The following is a 22,130-nucleotide window of genomic DNA, read 5'->3' as shown; positions in this document are numbered from 1 at the left end:
ACCGACGACATCGTAAAGGTAGCAGGAAAGCGCCGCTACTAACCGCGCAACATGGAAAGCATTGGGAGAAGCCTATGTTTAGCAGTGGACGTCCTACCCAAGTAACATTTTACTCCATTTAAGAGTTCAATAGTCGTTCACATGTACTCCACAAGCTGTGTATGTCAGCTGTATACGAGCTGTATAGCTTGCTATAATGCTTTTATAGAACCAGTTTGGGCACAAATTAGACAGCTTTAAGTTCACTATGGCTGTACATTAGCAGTATAATAGCATTATAATAGCAGTTTAAGTAGTAACATCGTACTTAAGGCTGACTTACGGCACTAAAGGGGACGCAGTGTGAACCATACAACGTACGTGAGGACAATAAAGAGTAACAAGTGGCTAAATGCACAGCTTTCAAAGTTATAAAGTCCGACAAAAGTACTCCAATGCTACATAAAGTTCACGTGTGTCCTAAATTATTTCCACATTTTAATATTAGTTTGGTATTTGTACGTGAGTGCCAAGAGGAAACAACTCGGGCGGATAATATAATCATTTATGCAAATAATAACACGGGTTTTAAATACTTAATAATGTTAATGCCATTGGGAATGCAACTTTATCGTGAAATGTATACATATTTACAGCTAAAATATTTACGCGCCTCTGTAAAAACGCGATATTCATTTTAAAATATTTAAAACTGGCTGAGAGGAAATCTACAATTTTCAGTTTTTGATATTGTATTGGCATTATAATTATACTACGGTAATTAATTATAACATGAAACCAAAACTCAATCGCTCTATCTGCGAATTTTGTGATAAATCTGCATTAATTTTGGAGATTTATTTGGTAAATATTTTAGGTTATGTAGAACAAAATGGTGGAAATGAAATACGGCTATGTGAACTGTTATAACTCCAATTTAATGCGGTGAGCGTATATTAGGTTCACATGTGTTCTGTTAGAATGCTGTTATCTATATTAAGTTCCACATTTGTACCACTACAGCGCTAATGTCTATAAATTTATTCTAATGTGAACTTATGTACAGCTTTAAGATGTACCTAGTTCAGGTCAATTGTGTATCTTTAATTCTTTCAAATACTGAAATTTTAGAGATCCGCAATAAAAATTATTAATGTCCGTTAAATCGCCTAGCCCAGGTACTAATAGTCAAGTATGAATACCTAAAGCATCAGACGGTAGTGTTCCCGGTTTAAATTCGTTTATTATGCCTGACAATTTATTCAAAGCGGAATGAGGAATACGATTTTCAATAGCCCATGTTCTTATTTTTTTGCTAAAGGTTAAATAATTGTCTAAATCAAAATTGTATTCACTATCACTAGAACTGCAATCATCACACTCTGATATCTGTATATTTTGAAGGGAACTTTCAGGTTCAGGCATAATATTTTCCTCTGCATCATGTACAGAACCACCATAAATACAACTAAAAACAGGCTTGGGGAAAAGTGTAATAGAATATCACATTCACATTCATTTTCAGCTTAAAGCAAATAAGAGTAGTACTTGTGGACAAATAAACTGCTATTGATGTTAATGGACAACACATATAGTCCTTTTAACAGCCTACAGTGCACATGCGAACCATTGAAACACTTTTGTACAGATAGTAAAAAAAGGTTATTTTATTAACACAAACAAGTCCTACTACAGCTACTAGCTGTATAACAGTCTAAAACAAGTAAACATAACAGCCTTTGGCTTTATAAATGACCACGTGTGTTCTATTAAAATGCTAGCTCTATAACATCATACAAGTAGGCCGTTAAACAGCGGTTGCCGTATCTCTACCCTCCTATAATGCTCTTAGTCAGATGGCTGACTAAAGAATAGTTGTTAGAGTATTATAACACCAACAATCGTATAAAAGTATAACTCTACACTAGTCTACACTCCTATAAGTCCCTTAGACAGGTATAGGTGTAATTAATTGCAATAATACAGCTTATACATCACGAGTGAACTGTACTAATGCTTTAAGTACACATTGGAACTAAATGTGAACTCTTAAATGGAGTAAAATGTTACTTGGGTACGGCTGAGATGATGATGATGATGACAATAAATTCTTAACTAGTCCTAAATAACGTACATGTTTCTAGTATACCAGATCCAATAACGTTCTTGTAGCGATAAGTCTCTACTTTGGGAAGAAAAATTCGTTTTCCGACCATACAGGTCCGTAAGATTCACAAAATAGTGGCCTACCTAATATACGAGTATTTCCCTTACCCCATTTATAAACGTTTTAAGCAGGTTAAAAGAAAAGTGTTTCACGATATTTAGACCCATTACAGATAGATACATACCTCATAACTAAATCAGAGTCCTCATTGAGGAAGTCCATGTTGATCCACGGGATTTCGTGCCAGTCACTTGGCTTTTCCACGCCACAGCAGCTTAATTCCACCTGAATAATAGAGCCCCAATCAATAATTTATGTCCAAGAAAAAAATAATCTACCACTTTTTTGTCTTCGATGCTACACTAACCTGCATGGTATCCATCAATCGTTTCCAAGTCGGTTCAGTTAGATACTGCGATATGCCGATCCTTAGCGAAGACGACAACTCCTTCATTAGTGCCTACGAACCAAAAAACAGTAAACTGATGAAGGTAGTCGCACAAAACAATCGACATCTTTTTTATATATTTTTTTTTTTTGCTTTATGCTACAGATGTTCTGTCAATTAGGCTACAGATAATGTTCAGTCAATTTGTCTTATGTGGGATAACGGAACGCACTGCCTCAAAGAAGTCAATTTGTGACAGATTTTAAGAGTTAAACGTATTTTTTATGACACATCAGAGCAATGTTAATATAAAGAGAGAACCACAAAATATCTCACCGTCAAAGTGCCTCTGCAAGCTCCATACACCAACATGCCATTGAATGCGACGATGGTTCCACTAGCCAGCCAGATCCTGCTGGCCAAAGTAGCCCTGGACCAGTGCGGGCACTGCAGCAGCAGAGTGATGAGACGGAGCCCACTCGTGTAGTGGAGTTTCATGCAGTACGCTTGCAGCAAGATCAGTCCGTAGAGTAAGTATACCGTCAACTAGATAGGGATAAAATAGAGGGTAAGAGAAGATTGGGCGATTGTTCATCGGAGAAGCTCTATGTGGTGCAATAGCTACATTTGGGAAGTGTGCAAAGTTCTCTGAAAAGGCCTACATACAAAGAACTTGTAATATTAGCCTACAGATGACTAATTAGTACTCAACATGACCTTCCTTTCTTAATCAGGGTTTGGATTAATGTTAATGTAATGGTGCGTCCACATTGGGCGAACGGGCTCGCGCGGCACGCTGGTCATCCTGATCTTGCGTGAGCAGGATGTCGAGTTTGCCGCGCGAGCAGGTTCGCCCAGTGTGGACGCACCATTACGAAGCAAGATCCATTATGAGACGCACAGTAGACAATGACCATAATACAGCGGCAGTTGTGGGGTCGCGAGCTTCCCACCGACACTGCCTGGCTCCTGCTATCCGTACTGATCTATCTGTAATATCTCCTTGGACAAGTTACCTTGTGCACGTGTTTCAGCAGCAGCATAACCCTCAGCGACGTGTTGGAGCAGAAGATGACCATGCAACGCGAGACCACCAACTAGCTGATCAGTGGCACTGCCACCTGTCTCTGCCTGTCCTCCTTACTGAGTCTGTATCAAGTAAGAAGTCTCAGACCTTACCTTGTGCACGTGCTTCAGAAGCAGCATGACCCTCAGCGAGGTGTTGTAGCAGAAGATGACCATGCACAGCGAGACCACCAACTAGCTGATCAGTGGCACTGCCAACTGTCTCTGCCTGTCCTCCTTACTGAGTCTGTATCAAGTAAGAAGTCTTAGACCTTACCTTGTGCACGTGCTTCAGAAGCAGCATGACCCTCAGCGACGTGTTGTAGCAGAAGATGACCATGCACAGTGAGACCACGAGCTGTGCGATCAGCAGCCCGCGCAGCACCGCCGCCAGTTGCTGCCTGCCATCCTTACTGACTCCTCGTTACCAAGGGGTCACGGTCGTTACCTTGTGCACGTGTTTCAGCAGCAGCATGACTGCATGACCCTCAGCGACGTGTTGTAGCAGAAGATGATCATGCACAGCGAGACCAACTAGCTGATCAGTGGCACTGCCACCTGTCTCTGCCTGTCCTCCTTACTGAGTCTGTATCAAGTAAGAAGTCTCAGACCTTACCTTGTGCACGTGCTTCAGGAGCAGCATGACCCTCAGCGACGTGTTGTAGCAGAAGATGATCATGCACAGCGAGACCAACTAGCTGATCAGTGGCACTGCCACCTGTCTCTGCCTGTCCTCCTTACTGAGTCTGTATCAAGTAAGAAGTCTCAGACCTTACCTTGTGCACGTGCTTCAGGAGCAGCATGACCCTCAGCGACGTGTTGTAGCAGAAGATGATCATGCACAGCGAGACCAACTAGCTGATCAGTGGCACTGCCACCTGTCTCTGCCTGTCCTCCTTACTGAGTCTGTATCAAGTAAGAAGTCTCAGACCTTACCTTGTGCACGTGCTTCAGGAGCAGCATGACCCTCAGCGACGTGTTGTAGCAGAAGATGATCATGCACAGCGAGACCAACTAGCTGATCAGTGGCACTGCCACCTGTCTCTGCCTGTCCTCCTTACTGAGTCTGTATCAAGTAAGAAGTCTCAGACCTTACCTTGTGCACGTGCTTCAGGAGCAGCATGACCCTCAGCGACGTGTTGTAGCAGAAGATGATCATGCACAGCGAGACCAACTAGCTGATCAGTGGCACTGCCACCTGTCTCTGCCTGTCCTCCTTACTGAGTCTGTATCAAGTAAGAAGTCTCAGACCTTACCTTGTGCACGTGCTTCAGGAGCAGCATGACCCTCAGCGACGTGTTGTAGCAGAAGATGATCATGCACAGCGAGACCAACTAGCTGATCAGTGGCACTGCCACCTGTCTCTGCCTGTCCTCCTTACTGAGTCTGTATCAAGTAAGAAGTCTTAGACCTTACCTTGTGCACGTGCTTCAGAAGCAGCATGACCCTCAGCGAGGTGTTGTAGCAGAAGATGACCATGCACAGTGAGACCACGAGCTGTGCGATCAGCAGCCCTCGCAGCACCGCCGCCAGTTGCTGCCTGCCATCCTTACTGAACGCGAACACGCCCCACGCCATGGACCGACATCCTTTGAGGGCATGCTAGCTGCCTTCCTGCACAGAGAACAGAACGACCAAAGCGCATCAAGCATCTTCATAAACAATGAGGGTAGGTAGAGGAGCTTGTGGACAACTCAAGCTAGAAAAAAGGTTGTTAACTGAAAAGATTTGGAAATATGTGTCCTACCTTACCCCCAGCGGAATTTGAAACCGCAAACGCAACTTGCGTAAACAGAATGGATGGTCTTTAATGTACACCTGTGTAGGCTGTGTACAGCACCCAAAATTTTCAATCAGTGGAAACAACAAGTTGGAAGGTGCACACAATGTATATCGCTAGAAAGCAATCAACTCGAAGAACATTTACATAAAATAAAATGGAGAAAGGCGGTGAAGACTCTCAAATAAATTAATTAAAAATAATTAATAAAACACAACTTACCTTACATTACAATAACCCCACTGGAAAACGTAATCAAAACACAAATGACAACGTCAAGTCTACATTGTCAAAACGACGCGGGTATCTATTTTTTAAAATAACTTGAAAAAGTTCCCAATGCATGTTTTAGATTCCCAAACATTCCCAAAGTTGTGGTTGCTACGCGACGTTAAATCAAGATTTAACAAAACAGTCGTCAGTACAAAAAAACACCTGCTTTAACACAGATATTTAATTTACTTGTGGCTGATTTTACAAAATATTTTTGTTATTTTAAAGAAACTCTTTTGTGAATTGTATTTAAAAGAGTAAAGTGTTAAACAAATGTCACGTCAGTCTTTTGTTTTCCTTTGATAGGAAAACATTGGCTGTTATTTGTTGAAATATTTTAATTTAATTATCTTTGTCGTAGAAGTTAATTAAGCATTAATTCAGTGTTAAGTGCGTGTTAGTTAGTGCCGCCAATATGGCGGAAGGCGGTGCAAAAAAGAGGGCCAAAGTCGCTTGGAGCGATGACCTGAGTCATGATTCAGAGGAAGAACGAGGTAATTTCTGACGTTTAAACATTGTAGACAGTATCAAAGGAAAGTAAAAGTTAGAAGTAATCAACTTCTTCCCATTGCTTCTTCCCGCCTTAAAACGTTAGCGAACAACGTTAACTCCTCGACTAATTTATTTATTTACTAGCTTTCCGCCCGCGGCTTCGCCCGCGTGGAATTTTGTCTGTCACAGAAAAACTTTATCGCGCGCGTCCCTGTTTCAAAAACCGGGATAAAAACTATCCTATGTTCTTTCTCGGGACTCAAACTATCTCTATGCCAAATTTCATCAAAATCGGTTGCGAGGTTTAAGCGGGAAAGCGTAACAGACAGACAGACAGACAGACAGACAGACAGACAGACAGACAGACAGAGTTACTTTCGCATTTATAATATTAGTTGGGATTAGTTGGGATTTATTACTATTTCCCCACAGAACGGGAACGTCTAGCCCAACTCGAGCGGGAGCTCGCCGAGACCCCTGTCAAACCCACATACTCGCCCGAAGAGCTAGAGAAGCTGGTCGGCTTCATCATGAGGATGACCACTCTCTACGATCTCCGCGACGAGGACTGGAACGACGAGGCCAAGCAAGGCATCGAGGACTGGCTGATGGAGCCGCGAGCCCTCATCCTCTCAGTATACTTCAGAGGCGACAAACTCAAAGCCACCAGCGACATCCCTCTCACCCCAGTCTTTGACTTGACATACTTCATCAGGGCGCCCGATTTCATCTTCAAGATAGAATCGTTCCACGACGATATTATTTTCGGCACATTCGTGGATTCTGTTGAATCCAACATTATACAGATATTGGAGTTCGTTTATGCTCCTTACTTCTTTGCTATCACTTCTTGGCCAGACAGTAAGTAACTATCAATCATCAACCAATGAAATTGCATAATCTCACCATAAAGTCTTAACCATCATGATCAAAATTTCAGGTGTGAAAAGTGAATTCTGCTCCCATATTCACACATTCCTCGCTAAACTAACCGACATGTATTACAAAATGTTGGGTTTGACTGTCCTCTACATACCGCGAGAAGGGCAGCAGCTGACATTCGAAAAGGCCAGTGCTGATCGTGAGCTGGTGAAGAGATTAGAAGGTGTAGTGGTCTACTGGACACACCAGATTAAATCCTGTCTGGAAGATCAAGCGTTCGTCGCTTCACAGGACGAATTACTGTGTCCCAGCGATGAATATGACTTTTGGATTTACAGACGTCAGTTATTACCTATTAATACTTCATTAATAGCGGTTTCCATGGCGTGTTCTAATAATAACTACGTTTACAGATGAAAACTTGAGCGCATTGCGTCATCAACTAAAGAACCCGGCTGTAAGGCACATAACCAAAATTCTTGTCACCACACATTCAACTTTTATCCACCAGTTTCAATCTCTATGCGATGAAATAATTCAAAAGGTCAACGAAGCCACTTCCAACATTGAATTCCTTCAAGTGATAAAGCAACCTTGTGCTATTCTGGAATGCGTAGTCGATCCTGACGAAATTGCTAAACATATCCCACAAATTATCAATCTGTTTAGATTTATATGGATGGAATCGCCTTACTATAATTCTGAGGCCCGCATTACAAACCTTTTTAAGGCGTTGAGCAACCAGATCATTATCCTCTGCAGAACATACATAAAGCTGGATGAGCTTTTCGATGGCGAGACGAAGAAAGCATTGGGAGAGTTCAGTAAATGTATCGATTGCTGCAAGAAATATCGAGAGATCTATGACGTCATGGCCGAAGCTCACAACGATATTAATCCGGGCAGTTGGGAATTAGATACTGGGTCGATCTTCAATTACATAGATTCGTTTGTGCAGCGATGTTTCGATATGCTGGATGTATGTAATTGCATGATCATATTTGGGCGGTGAGTTTGCTCAAGTTTTCTTAAAATATTCGTTTCTCAAGACCCTTTCATTTCGAAATTTTTGTTCTTGCAGCATTGATGAGCTGGAGAACATAAACAAGCCGATGTTTGGGGGCGCTCGCGGTGACCAATTTGAAGCAAAGTGCGACCAGATTGAGCACATGTTTTATGACGCTTTGGAAAACGTCAAGAGCGTGGCCTCCACGATTCTGGATGTCCAGGCACCTTCGTGGTATGACGACGTGTTGCAGTTCAGAACCGTTGTAAAGGATATTGAGGTAAATCTTAAGTACAAAGGATAAAAAAGAAATAGAAACACATAACCACATTGAATACATGCCTGAAATTTAACTTTTACAGACAATAATAGAGAACCTTGTGGAATCGGTCTTTGAAGGAGTAAATCACGTGGAAGAAGCCGTCATTGCTTTATACTCCTTGAGCAATTACTCCAAGAGAAAGAACTTGAAGCGCATTTTCAAAAGAAAGACAGCTGAGGTTTGTTAAAGTAACCTACTAAAATAAACCTCTTTGCTAATTTGAGAAACTTTACGACGATACACAAGTTCAGGTTGATTGAAATACAAAATCCAAACACACTTTGTTTTAGGTCTGGGCAATGTTCAGCGACGAAGTGCAAGAGGCCAAAAAGGACATGGTATCCACACGCAGTCAACACCCAGCTGATCTGCCTTCCTTTTCGGGAAGAGCCGTAGTACTACGAATGAGGAAGAACAGGCTGGTGTATTTGAAGAAGGTAAGATTTTATGATTCATTCTGCTTCTGAATCTTGGACCGACCATTGGACTGATAAAACCATCCCTGCTTGTATCATATTAGCAAAGTCACTTTACCGCATACAGAAGTGGATTTATGCTCGTTTTCACCACCAATCCCTAATTTACAAGTGACCCCATTTACAACAAAATTTCTATTATGTATTTTTTAACATAGGGGTCACTTAAAAATTAGGGATTGATGGTGATAACGGGCATGAATCTTGTAAAAAAGTAAAGTTCGCCCCTAATTTCCAATTCTATTCTCTAGATAATGACTGATGCATCAGTATGGTTGCTGCCGTGCAGCAATTCTGAGGATGTGATTATGCACGTCAACAGACTTATGGGAGCCATAGACGTCGCTATAAGAGAACTGTGGATTTCATGGACGGTAAATACCCATTCCAGGGATTGGTATTTCCTTATTTAGTAGGCTAGTAACATTTTATTTCTTTTTACAATCAGCATAACTTGGACGAAAAATGTGGAGCAGGACTCAATAGAACACTGATGAGAAAAAGCGTCGAGAACCCTGGGTTGATGGAATGCAACATAGATGTGTAAGGAAAATCAAAGAACATAATATTAAATGCATGTAATGCTTTGGCCAATGATAATTCTAATTCACATAATGATGATTCTAGGAACATACTAGAACTAGGAAAGGAAGCAGCTCATTGGGAAAATCTAGGACTTGATATTCCTATGCATGCCTACGCGGTAAATAATTTCATGCTGATTAAATAACTCTTCGATAAAGATTCAGTAGAATTAGTTATAAAAATTCACCATTATCTTTGAAACAGGTTTACGCAAAAATGAAGACTGTGCTTTATGTGTATGAAAGCGTATTAGCTGTTGTTAAAGGATATAACAAGATTCTGGACTCGCTTTCAGACGAAGAGCGGTTGTTATTCAAGCCTCTGACAACGGTAAGTTTTTATTTACATGAGGTACAAAATAAATTGGCATCTGATTTGATTAAGTACCTATTCCGTCAATGAAAATAATTGATTAGCTTCTATAGTTATATGTTGAAACCAGGACAGGTAAAATTAAAGCTTGAAGAAACATATTAAAAATATTCTCATTTTTATTCTAATATCACAATGCAGAATCATAACATAATTAACCATCAAAATTAAACTAATATTATAATTAAAATTATCATAATCAGTCATAATCAATCCTAATAAACAATAATAAGATACAAATTATTATCACTAATTAAAAAGATAGAAAGAAGGAAAGAAGACATATTGAAAAGAGTACTAGGTAGTAGCAAAAATTATATCTTTAGCCTTCCGCTCAACTTAAACAACTGTCCAAATGACTATTCATGTCGGCCGATTCAATCATTTCTAAGCAACATGGACACGGTGTTTTTGTTCCTGTGGCATTAAAGGTCTGAGTCTCATCGAACATATCATCTTCATCATCATCAATCACTATTGTGTTATTAGCGAAACTAGTCGAAGCTCCTGGTTCAGGTACAGTACTGTTATCACTAAAGAAAGCTAGACATTCGTCCAAGTGTTCTGCCACTGGTTTGTTTATCACCTTACCACAGCAAGGACACTTCTGTTCAGTCAATGCAGAAACTATATCTTTACTACATCCAGGCTCTATTTTAACAGCAGGAACTTTAATGGCACATCCAATGTCATCCAAGAAAGAAGGCAGGAAACCACAATCAACATTTTTTTGTTCCTCTTTTACGACTACAAAATTATCCGACTTCCTAACGTGTTTATCGTAGTTCATCTTTTTAACAACAGCTTTAACTCTGTTGACATCATTCTGATCGAAACTGTTGACTGTTGTATTGGCTACAGGAGATATTCGTGCGTTTGGTGTGCTGTTCACATTGTAAATGTTTGTTAAATCAACAGTTGCAGTTATTTCAGGTTTAATGTCACCATTTTCTTCTTTGAACATTTTAAAGGGCGGAATTGGTGGCAGCACTCCAACAATATCTTTAAGGTTATTATTTACTGGTCCATTAGAACTTGAAGTGCCTGGAGTATCAATTACTTCTATGTTATCTTTACTTAACTTTTCTATAACATCTCTGTTTAAGCATTCATCTATGTGACTATTGACTTCATTACTATCTACTTTGGTGTTGCAAATTGGACAGTCTACTAAATTCAGTTTCTTAGCAACTATTTTATTATCAGTCTCTGTTAATTTAAAATCCTGTCCATAAACATCTTTCAAGATTGATGTGGCAGCATTCTTGAAATAATCATCAATCTTCTTCACCTTTGCAGGGGGAGACCCTGTCTGAATTGCATCCGCTTTATGTTTATTTGGTCTCTTAGTCTCGAGATTCTGAATTTGAACATTATTGGCAGCAATTTTGCTACTTGCAAGAATTTTATCTTTTGGACTATTTGGTAATGTGGGCAACTGCTTGTTAGCCCAAATGTTCCTAACGGCCTCTGCTACATTTCCTGAGCTAGTTCTTTTCCTGCCACCATCAACAGTTTGACCCTTACCAACGAATACAAGTGGTGGTTTTGATAAAGGTGGCTTTGAAACTGGACTGTTTGGAATGCTTTTTTGAGTTACTACTAGTGTTTTTCCTCCATTAGATTTTGTTTTCACAGTTGGAGTTTTGGGAACATTTTTCACTAAAGGTGTCAGAGGTCTCCTTACATCACCTGGTATATTATTATTGTTAACTGTTTGACTGTTGTTATTATTCATGTGCTTTGTAATGTCACCCATATTATTAGCTTTCTTTTCAGCAGCAGTCTTTTTGGTTTTCTTTTCAGGTTCTTTGATTTTCATGAATGTGCCTCCACAGGTTTTCTGATGGGATGCAAACCAGCAATCGTTAGGTCCTGGCGCTCTGTTCTGAGACCGACGAACAACACCAAAATATGGCCTTCTAGTTTGACAGGGACCATTACATCTCCACCAATGAGTTAAATATAACTTCACCTGAAAAAATAATAAATCTTCAATTAGTAACAATTTTGGAATTCTATTAAGGCTGGGTGCACCATCTTACTTTAACTTTGACAAACATAAAAAATCTGTCAAACTAACTCCATACAAATAACATCGTTAAAGTTACAGTCAAAGTAAGGTGATGCAACTCAGCCTAAGACGTTAAATGTTAAAGTGAAATGCAAAAAGCATTAGTGGAAAACAAAATAATGAAAACAAAATAAAAGATACATACCAGAATTTTCTACATGCAGTATAATATGGTTGTAAAAGTTGCTGTTAATGACCCCAAAAATTAGTATCAATTGCCCAAATGACTTGTTAGAAAACACTCACAACATAAAAAACAAAACAAAACTCAAGCAACAAATAATGTGCAAGACAACAAAAGTGGGTTAGTGGAAAAAATACAATTTGATTATGAAGTGCAAGAAAAATGTGCTACATTGACTTCTTGGATAACATTACAGTCAACACAGTAAAATAGTATGGATGCATAACATACAGCATTAAAAGTGCAAACAAGTTTTAAATCAAACAAATGCAGTGCATATTAGATAAATCAAATGGGATCACTTACTTCATCATGAAAGTCATGGTAGATGCTGATATTCAAACCAGCGGACTTGTTTATTCTGTGCATGTGAGCTTGAAAGTTTGGACCGTGGCCGTCCCTTTCTCTGTCTCTGTTTGTGATGAACAGGTATGCGTGGATCATCTCGTGGAGAAGGGTCTCGATCAGGTCTTTACGAGGACGTAGCTTGAGCAGTGGTTCGCTTAAAGCTATGTCGCAGAGCCCACCTCTGCCTTCGTATCTGAAAGTGTAGAACAGAACAGTTATTGATAGCATAACAGTGATGATCTTTGAAATGTAGTAAGTCATCATGTTATATACATAAAAACGATGATTAGCACTGGTCGGTCAGAGGGTACTAGGAACACAAATAACGAGTGATTAAATACAAAATGATACCTATCATTGAGCTGGAGCATACCACCATCTACAGCAACTTTTCAACTTATGGGTCAGAGGGTATATGATTTAATTACACTAGAAATGAATCTACAACTCACGAGCATATACCAGCACAAGAATACATCCGCTTGCTCCATCGAACAACAGCCCTGCTGGCCAGTTTCGCCCAGAAGAACACTTTGTCGAAGTGTATGAACAAAGTGTGGACATTCGGCGTTGGGTCAATCAGTTCCAGTTCAGGGTCGCCCAAATTCATTTTTGTGTCCTCATTCAGATTGAAATTAAAATAATATGCATCAAATTAATATAAAAAGGCTATGTTGTGTTTGGTTTGAAACTTTCGTGCTTTTCGAATCGTTGCACTTTTGACACTGACAGTGACAGATTGTTACTAAAGTTTTTTTCTTTACCTTTTTTTTGGAGGGGAGTAATGTAAATTAATCAAGTTATTTATAATATTATCACTTGATATTTTCAGCGTTATAATGTTTTCTGTAAATATTTTTTATAAAATGATTTTAATATTTTGAAAAAATATTTTAATCTTAATGTATTAATTAAAATGAATTTAATAAAATATTTCTAGGCATGTGAGAAAAAAGTGCAACCAGGAATAACAAAGTTAACATGGACTTCAACAATGTCTGATGCTTACATTGCTGATTGTGTCACACAAATAGGAGAAGTAAGTTTTTTACTATTACCTGTAGTTTATGTGAAGCTAAAAATTATAAACATTTGCCAATAAAAAAAAACAATTATTTTTTTACAGTTACAAGATTTTTTGACGACATACAAGAATTGCAACGTTAATTTAGTTAAAATCATGGAAAAAATCTGTGACACACCATTAGCAGAGTTTGATATTTACAATGTTTTTGAGATATCGGTTCTAAGGGACAAAATACGTGTTATGGAAGCAGTAGCTACTGAAAAAATCTTGGAAATGTACAAAGAAATCATTACCTATCTTGTTATAGTGTATGAAGGCTTTGAATCGTTTATATCACAGGTGAGTATTAATTTCAAAGATAAGGAATAGGTAATACATGGAAAAATATTTACTGACCTACTAAGATACTTAGTACTGTTGTAAAATAAAACTCTATTTTCAATTCTTTTTAGATGGCAGAACACTGGATAAAATATGTTCGACGATTTGACCGCTTGCTAGAAGATGCTTTGAGATTAGCTATAAAGGCCACTATGCAAAATATGTACAAATGTGTACACGGCGATGGTAAATATCTACCTACTTATTTTACTTCATTAATACGGTGTGATCAGCAATAATTTTGATACTTGTTTTAGGTACAATGGCGCCATCACCTCTAATAAAAATGAATTTGTATTTAGTTGGAAAAGAGATAGTTTATCTTCCAAATAAAAATGAGATCTATGATACTTTTACGACTCTTTTGGAAGAAATTGTACACATCATGAGTACAATCCCAAGATTATTTGAAAAATTCGCACTACCAGCTGGAGGATTGAAAAGATTTATGGAAGTTATACAAACTGAGCCCGATTGCAATAAGCTGCAATCATTAATTGATGCTGGTGAGCATGTTTGTAATGAATTTAAAACTTTCTATCGCCAGTCACTGGCAAAAGCTAAAGTATTGTCACTCGGATCAGTAGTAGCTTTGACGGTGGCACTAACTGGTGGAGTATTTAAATGATAAGAGTTATCGTACGTACTTAAACTAACCAGATGGCGCTACTAGCAAGTTCTGTAATTAACAGTGACAATCATGATGATCATGAAATGTTTATTAAATTTACAGAGATAGATTACAATATTAATCTGGTTCATGAACATATTCGTATGTGGGATCCATACTCCCATATTTGGAAAGTAGATAAAGATGAGTACATGATAAAGTACCGCGAAGAAGGGCATACTGCTGCTGAATTTGATGCCTTAATAATAAATTATAGTGATTTAGCTAATACAGTGCAGATACAAGAAACTGTGAATCAGGTAAGAGGGATGTTTTATTTTTTGGGACCAATTACAAACAAGAATAACTAGCGTGCAAAGTGCAAACTAACGTTAATATTGAAATTGCAGATTCATTTCATTACACTTAACTCAAGTGAGCTAAAAAAGTCGATAATAGCTCACTGTTTGGTGTGGCAGACCAAGCTTGGAGAACTCTTACGCAAAATCACTGAATCAGACATTGATGTTGTTTATGCATACGTTGAAAAAAGCAGTGAAGATGCAATGAAGGTAGATTAAACTATTAACCATTCCGTACACAAACTGCATAGTTTATTAGTAGATTCGATGCTGAAAATTAAATCGGCATTGTATTTTTTTTTTTAATAGATGCCGGCTGACTTGAAGGAACTTTCATCTGCAATGGCTACTTATGAGCGACTAATGTCTGACATCAGTAGATTTGAACAAACTTTTCCTCCTATTACCGATAAGATGATGACTTTAGCTAAGTTTGAAGTGGAATTAAGTTCAGATATGAAAGAAAGACATGAAAACATTCCAGTAATCTGGTCTGAATATTTGGTGCTTTTGGAAGAAGCTAAGAAAGCTCTGGAAATGAATAAAGATAAGTTTAAAGCTGAACTATTAGAGCAAGCTGAGGTATGTAGTGTAGCAAGTTAACCAAATATTTTAAATTACTTCTGAAACCTGGTCCTATTCCTGAAAAAACTTTCATCAATTAGGTGTTCAAAGAAGCTGCAAAAGATTTTTGTGAAGATTTCTATAAATCAGCACCTTGTAGCTCTGATGTCAGTGGCAAGGATGCTGTGGCACAACTGAAAGCATTTAGAGAACAGTTGAATGCACTGCGAGCACAAGAACAACAAATTCGCGATGGACTAGCTGTTTTTAACTTAACGTAATTTTATTTTTTCAATATTCATGATTATTATTGTTGTTCTTAATAATTTGATCATAGTTGCTTCTATCATTCTAATTTCACATTCACAACACTATGATTTTCTTCTTCATTACCCGTGGTATTACCTATTATTATGTTTCATGTGGTTTACCTAGGTGATTCACAGTTGTTTTTTGTACATATTAAGGTCCATCCAGATATTTTATGAGTTCAACATAATCCATAAGATACACATTGTCACTTCTATGTGTTATATTTCTTTCTGATTTCGTGGTAGGTTAGGTCATTATTTAATGCATTTGTAAAAAAAATACGCTCACAGTTCATTGGAAGTGTTCTGTAATTAATTCTATTGGCTAACTTTGTAGGACTCCAGTGAATCTGGATCTACAGAAAATGGAAAAGGAGCTGGAGAAGTTGGAAGAAGTTTGGGGCTTGGTATTCCAATGGGAGGATTCCTGGGAGAGATATAAAACACAAACTTTCTGGGAAATGGAGACAGATGAAATGGAAGAAAATGTCATGTTCTTGTTCAGGTAAATAAAAAAATTGGTTATGGAAATGGAAATTACCACAGTAGGTATTTAAATTTTCATACATTCACATTACGAGATTTCTTTTTTAGGAACTTTAATCGGCTTTCACGGCAGCTTAAGGATAAAGGCTGGGATATCATTGACACTACAAGAGTTAAGGTGGACGCTTTTAGGAGAACTTTGCCACTTATTGGTGATTTAAAAAATCCTTGCATGAGAGAACGTCATTGGGATAGAATTAAAACTTTAATGGGAGTGTGAGTGCTTCAGCTAATTGTTTTTTTTATTATCCATCAACCCTTCCCATCTCTTGATACTTTGACCGGGTGAATCATCTTCATAACTCTTTTACACAGAGAATTTGACCAAAATTCTGAAGATTTCAAGCTTGAGCTTATTATGCGTCTTAACTTCCAAGCCTATGCGGAAGATATTGCTGAAATATCAAATGCCGCTACTATGGAATTGAACATTGAGAATGGTCTCAAAGCTATTAGGGAAGTTTGGAGTAACACTACTTACGAAATGCAACACCACAGGGGCGATATGTATAAGATTAAAAACGTAGAAGACGTTATGCAGGTATTTTTTTGAGTAAATTTATAAATCAAAGTAGGGAAATAATAGACAATGAATAACCCGATTTATGTTTTATGCACATAGTTCCTCGAAGATCATCAAGTACAACTATCATCCATGAAGTCAACTAAGTATGTCGAGCCTTTTATAAAAGAGGTAGATTATTGGGAGAAATCCTTAGGATATGTTGCGGAATGCATTGAGGTAACTGTAGCCTGATTAAAGTTTTTTTGTTTAATGCAGCATGCATTTTAATTATTTCAATTTAAAAATTTAGATTTCACTACAAGTACAACGACGATACCTGTACCTTGAAAGCATCTTCAGTGGCGAAGATATACGAAAACAGCTACCTAATGAAGTTAAAATATTTGACGCTTTGACCGATGATTGGACAGAAATTACTAGCAAGTAAGGCAAGTTTTTTCAAACTGAAATAAATTGGATTTTTAGAAATGGTGTTATTGTAATTTTTATTTTCAGTATGTATGCTGGAAAAAATGCCATTGAAGCTTGTCTGTATAAACCTGCTCCATACGTATACAACAAATTGAACACAATGGTCGATAATCTCGATGGAATATTAAGAGCTTTGGAAAAATACCTTGAAACCAAAAGACAACTATTTCCGAGATTTTATTTTATTTCTAACGATGACCTTCTAGAAATTCTAGGCAATTCTAAGAAGCCGCAACTAATTCAAGTTCATTTAAAAAAGCTTTTTGATAATGTAAATAAAATTAGGATTGATAAGGTATGTGGGCTTTTAGCTTTAGTTCATTTTGTTTGTAATTACTTTCTTCCGAGGTATTTTTTTTCGTTTTGAGCAAAGTTTTCTTTAGATAAAAAGTTACAAAAAATGTTTTCACTCGTATCGTAAGTATGTATTGACTTTTCATTTTATGTGTGGTGGATAAGGACACAATGAGTAAAAAATTTAGAACATAATTATCTAAAACTTCCTGAGTATAGCGAAACTTACACTGATGAAATATTTGAATACTGAATGCCTTACTGCAAGCGAGAAGTTTCTTAGCTTTTGTTGATAGCCTCAACCACGGTAATACTATCTATACAGTATTCCAACTCGGCCATATTTTTGAAATAAATGTCAACAGTCGCGCGGTACGTCACAGTATGACAACATGCGATAGGGCTGCCCACCTACAGTACCCAGTTTAATTACATCTGCCCACTTAGAATTTCTATCTAGTTTTGTGATTGTATTTTTTTATTTAGTTAGACAAACAAAATAGTTTGTGAATGGAATAGGTTAAAAATGTGTGTTGTTTTGTGATTAGTAGATTTAATTTATTTAAAACTACTTAAATAATTTTGAAACTTTAATAATCATAATGATCTGTTACGTTAATTTCGGGCGAGCGAAGTCGTAGGCAAAAGCTGGTTTAATACAATATAATTTACATTTCAAATCAAACTGACTGAAAATGACAATTTGACTAGTTTTTGACCAATTTGACCGTAAATGACGGTCAGTCAAATTCAATCAGTTTTGTCATTTTTAACACTTGGCCACCGACGTCCATTCGGCACATTCGCGACACCCCCGACTTTTGCATACCGAGCGCATACCGAGATTTGAATTTCGAAAGAAAGTTCTTGTTTCGTCTGTTTATATGAAGTTACAATACTGTATGATATTATTACCGTGCCTCAACTCTTGTTGCGCGAGCTATTTTATTTAGGAAATATGTACGACATGAGCGCCATTTGTCAAAACCAAAAAATATCGCGTGACTGACATCTAGTATTTGGTAAAATTAGACAAAACTCTCAAATTCCAAGGCTGGGAATAAATAACCACGCAAAAAAAAAAAAATTCCGCGAAAAGTTCACATTTTTACGTGTTTGTTTGTAGCTATTCTTCAGTTTATTTTATGAATTATAAACATTAGCAATGAACCCGGAGGATATCGCTAATTGCCAGTTTGTACCCATCAGCTCAATAGTAAGTTAAAAACCTTTTGGTCAGTTCTAATTATGCTTATTTTTGAGGTTGTGAGAAATGGTAAAGCTGTTTTTAAATTGTTTTCCTGGTTTAATGGTAAATACTTTTGTTTTAGGAAAAAGCATTAAACTATGTTGAAAATGAAAAAGTTTTACGCTACAGCCTATGTAAGAGGGACCTTCTGAAATTGCAAACACACCACACTCAGGCTGTTAGAGCTTCTCTGAGAGAAAAGTTTTTGAAAAATGTGTACCACAAGGCGTTGCATCATGCTATTTATACGCACGACTGGAATAAACTTCTGTATTTCTTGAAACGGGCACCAATCTGGAAACAGGATAACCGTTTGCATGATATGCCACTCTATATCCGAGTAAGTATTTACCTATTCCTAGATATAATGCTAGTTAATTAAAATTAGCAAACATTACAGCTACAATTTTGACACTCAATGTAATTTTTGCCAACGTATCATCTCATATTGAAAACTTTATTTTTTGCAAAATTTTGTTGGATGAGTTTGTAATGACAAGAATTGATCATGATTGTCTTTATTCATGCTTTTACAGAGTCTCACCATCCTGCTAATGTATCACCCAAGTGCCAAAGCTCAAGACCTCCTCCGGACCTATTTCCACATGGTTTGCACTCGACGTTCGGAGCGTGAGAAGAAAGCGCTCATGAAAATTATACTTACACTGCCCGAGACAATTAGAGAACGATTGGGATTGAATAAGTTGCTTAGAAAAGACGATGATGATGATAATTAAAATTTACCTACTTATTTATTGGGACTGAAAATTGTTTAGTTTATTTTTATGTAAGAAGTGACTACATTTAAGTTTAATTTGTATTTTTTTAACTAAGCTGTGAATTTTGAATTAAGTTCTAGACATTAAGTAATTCTTGTGATGAATAAATTAATAATTTCTATGTTATGTTTGTATTGCTACAGATTTCTTGACGGTTTTCATTCTATGCAACAGTTTGAATGTACTAGTGCAAATTACCCATTTCAATATTAAAATCATTGTTAGGATAATATGTTTTAAAAGCCAACTGAAAATTTATGAATTTTTGTATTGTAACAATTTGGATAAGCTAACTGTCTCATTACAGAATGCCTTAGGCCTACCTGTGGCGAAGGCCATGATGTCTGACGACGGGGAGTGTATTGAGTGGAAGTACAACCTGGTGCTGGATGGCCCGGCCGAAGTGTGGCTGCTAGGCCTGGAGCACCTCATGAGGGTGGTGCTCAGAGAGGTTAGCTCAGAGAATCTAGTAGACTACGTAATTATTATTACTGATAGCATTGCTACCATGTATAGTAGAATCCCGATTATCCGGATCAATGAAAACCAGGGGTGTTCCGGATAATCGAAAATCCGGATAATCGATTTCAAAGTAAAATCAAACAATAATCATTTTTACAATAGAAAGGGTTTTTCAATACATCATTTTAGAGTCTGAAAATCTAAATTTTAGACCATTTCTTTTAACAATGAACTAAGAAGACGTCCGTACCATGTTACGGTGGCGGCGCCTTCGATTTTTATGGGTCCAGACCCGGAATCGGTAATCAGAAACTGTGAAGAATGAGTCCGGATAATCGGATATCCGGATAATCGAAGTCCGGATAATCGAGATTCTACTGTACCTTAATTTTGAGTTTCTGATATTTCGCCACTGTGGCAAGTGCCATGGTCATAGAGTAACTAAAGTTTAAAATTAAGGTACAGTCACGGAATGAAAAGGTTCGTCAGTTTTCAAATTGATTCCTTCAACGAATCGCGAGCACATATTACCTTTTGAAACTATGTTACAGAATAATCTCGAGTTAGAGAAAATAATCTTTAACTGTTCGTCAGTAAAGTTCAAAATTATTCAGGTCAAAGTTGTTTGACGATTTATCTTGTCAAGAAGATTATTATGATTGATAAACTAAAACCTTCTTATTGGTTCAACCTGCCATTATTATTTCTATTAAATAAAAAAAACTATTGTCAATTTTATTGGTCAATGTCATCATTGCATTGCACTGATGGGATAAAAAAATAAACAAGCAAAACCTTATTCGTTAGCAAACTTCATATTAATTTAAATGTTAGCAGCACTGTTTCTTGCACTGTTATGTTGGCAGGTTTGACTCTTACAGTACCTAGTGCAAGCGAAAACCGACACTAAGGTGACGAACCTTTTCATTCCGCGACTGTACATGATAGCAATCCCGTCAGTAATAATAATTATGTATGAAACAAGTTGTAGAACTGAAAAAAGGAAACTTTAAAAATCCAGATGGTAGTAGATTAGATGGGAGTTAGTGGTAGTGTCATGCTGTACTAGACATGGTAATGGGAAGCTGTGTGTCTAGTCGTTATTTCATGCACAACTTGTGCCACTCAACATGATCTTTATTGATGCTATACATTATGCGGGAATATGAAGCCGCGTTGCGCGCCATCTGGTGACGTTTCGGAGCATGTTGATTGTCACCTGTTACGCCTGAAACTATCTAGTAGATACACAGCTTAAACGTAATTATTATGTAGCCATTCTACTGTTATTTAATTTTTGGATTTGCAGCAATTGATTCTAACTCGCGCCGCTCTTAGGAAGTGTCGGTATCAAAGAGAGCAATGGATCAATGATTGGCCTGGGCAGCTAGGAATTACGTGCAGCAAGGTTGGAGCATTATTGTTATGAATGAACATCGTATTTAGAGATGGGTTTGTAGCCAGCTAGTTTGGATAATAACTGATTATTATCTATTAATAGCCATTATTAGCCATCCATTGGCTAGTAACCCTGCTATTAATAGTTTCTTACGTTTTTTCTTCCACCTTTAAAATCAAATCAATATTAAAATCAAATATTACTCAAAGAAACAAAAAAGAACTAAAAAACATCAATGTAATTTATATAAACGACATTGTAGTTAAAAAAGAATCTAAATATTATACAATAAAAGGAGAAACTGACTGACTTAGTGACAGATCAACACACAGCCTAAACGGCTAAACGTAGGCACTTGAAATTTGGAAGGGACGTAGCTTAAATACCGTAGAGGTGCACTAAGAAAGGAATTACCAAAATTCCCAAGGGAACGGGAATTAGCGGGAAAATCCTTTTGTATGAAAAATCTAAACCGCTTAAGTTAGACTAAGCTTTAAGTTTACTAAGGTACCTGCATGCCAAATTTCAAGCGTCTAACTTAAGCGGTTTAGATTTTTCATACAAAAGGATTTTCCCGCTAATTCCCGTGCCCGTTGGAATTTCGGGTATTCCTTTCTTAATGCACCTCTACGGTACCTAAGCTACGTCCCTTCCAAATTTCAAGTGCTAAATTTGTAAACTATGAAGGGATATGTTTAATCATTAGTATAACATTAATAGCAGGGTTACCATCTGAAATCGGCTATTATTGGCTAT

General features: G+C 37.5%; 3 protein-coding genes across 3 annotated transcripts in view; 1 reads left to right on the top strand and 2 right to left on the bottom strand.

The window, feature by feature from the left end:
* The window catches only part of LOC114354071 (rod outer segment membrane protein 1), a 57,798-nt gene extending 52,180 nt beyond the window's left edge, over window positions 1–5,618 (bottom strand). Inside the window, exons 1-5 of the mRNA XM_028306329.1 lie at window positions 5,602–5,618; window positions 5,016–5,213; window positions 2,871–3,080; window positions 2,514–2,606; window positions 2,331–2,431 (exon numbers count right to left, since the gene is read on the bottom strand). Coding sequence (XP_028162130.1) covers window positions 2,331–2,431; window positions 2,514–2,606; window positions 2,871–3,080; window positions 5,016–5,177 — 566 coding nt within the window. The 5' untranslated portion in view covers window positions 5,178–5,213; window positions 5,602–5,618. The remainder of the gene's footprint in view (window positions 1–2,330; window positions 2,432–2,513; window positions 2,607–2,870; window positions 3,081–5,015; window positions 5,214–5,601) is intronic.
* Window positions 5,619–6,002: 384 nt separating this feature from the next.
* The window catches only part of kl-2 (dynein heavy chain 2, axonemal kl-2), a 47,785-nt gene continuing 31,657 nt past the window's right edge, over window positions 6,003–22,130 (top strand). The window contains exons 1-28 of the mRNA XM_028306260.1: window positions 6,003–6,146; window positions 6,577–7,005; window positions 7,085–7,366; window positions 7,440–8,034; window positions 8,108–8,312; window positions 8,395–8,532; window positions 8,645–8,791; window positions 9,082–9,204; window positions 9,279–9,373; window positions 9,589–9,745; window positions 13,334–13,432; window positions 13,520–13,759; window positions 13,873–13,987; window positions 14,059–14,307; window positions 14,535–14,731; window positions 14,822–14,983; window positions 15,083–15,355; window positions 15,439–15,614; window positions 15,986–16,153; window positions 16,243–16,410; window positions 16,510–16,735; window positions 16,817–16,936; window positions 17,010–17,143; window positions 17,216–17,486; window positions 18,817–19,074; window positions 19,271–19,342; window positions 19,821–19,964; window positions 21,285–21,383. Coding sequence (XP_028162061.1) covers window positions 6,068–6,146; window positions 6,577–7,005; window positions 7,085–7,366; window positions 7,440–8,034; window positions 8,108–8,312; window positions 8,395–8,532; window positions 8,645–8,791; window positions 9,082–9,204; window positions 9,279–9,373; window positions 9,589–9,745; window positions 13,334–13,432; window positions 13,520–13,759; window positions 13,873–13,987; window positions 14,059–14,307; window positions 14,535–14,731; window positions 14,822–14,983; window positions 15,083–15,355; window positions 15,439–15,614; window positions 15,986–16,153; window positions 16,243–16,410; window positions 16,510–16,735; window positions 16,817–16,936; window positions 17,010–17,143; window positions 17,216–17,486; window positions 18,817–19,074; window positions 19,271–19,342; window positions 19,821–19,964; window positions 21,285–21,383 — 5,421 coding nt within the window. The 5' untranslated portion in view covers window positions 6,003–6,067. The remainder of the gene's footprint in view (window positions 6,147–6,576; window positions 7,006–7,084; window positions 7,367–7,439; window positions 8,035–8,107; window positions 8,313–8,394; window positions 8,533–8,644; window positions 8,792–9,081; window positions 9,205–9,278; window positions 9,374–9,588; window positions 9,746–13,333; window positions 13,433–13,519; window positions 13,760–13,872; window positions 13,988–14,058; window positions 14,308–14,534; window positions 14,732–14,821; window positions 14,984–15,082; window positions 15,356–15,438; window positions 15,615–15,985; window positions 16,154–16,242; window positions 16,411–16,509; window positions 16,736–16,816; window positions 16,937–17,009; window positions 17,144–17,215; window positions 17,487–18,816; window positions 19,075–19,270; window positions 19,343–19,820; window positions 19,965–21,284; window positions 21,384–22,130) is intronic.
* Window positions 9,885–13,115, bottom strand: mh (DNA-dependent metalloprotease SPRTN). Its single transcript, XM_028306320.1, has 3 exons — window positions 12,846–13,115; window positions 12,352–12,586; window positions 9,885–11,762 (listed from the first exon to the last, which is right to left on the bottom strand). The coding sequence occupies exons 1-3, from the start codon at window positions 13,001–13,003 to the stop codon at window positions 10,122–10,124; spliced, it is 2,034 nt and encodes a 677-aa protein (XP_028162121.1). The 5' UTR covers window positions 13,004–13,115; the 3' UTR covers window positions 9,885–10,121.

The sequence above is a fragment of the Ostrinia furnacalis genome, unplaced genomic scaffold (genome assembly GCF_004193835.3).
Source record: "Ostrinia furnacalis isolate ACB-3 unplaced genomic scaffold, ASM419383v2 OfSCF1913, whole genome shotgun sequence".
Classification (NCBI taxonomy): domain Eukaryota; kingdom Metazoa; phylum Arthropoda; class Insecta; order Lepidoptera; family Crambidae; genus Ostrinia; species Ostrinia furnacalis.
This window is presented reverse-complemented; position numbering and strand designations above follow the sequence as displayed.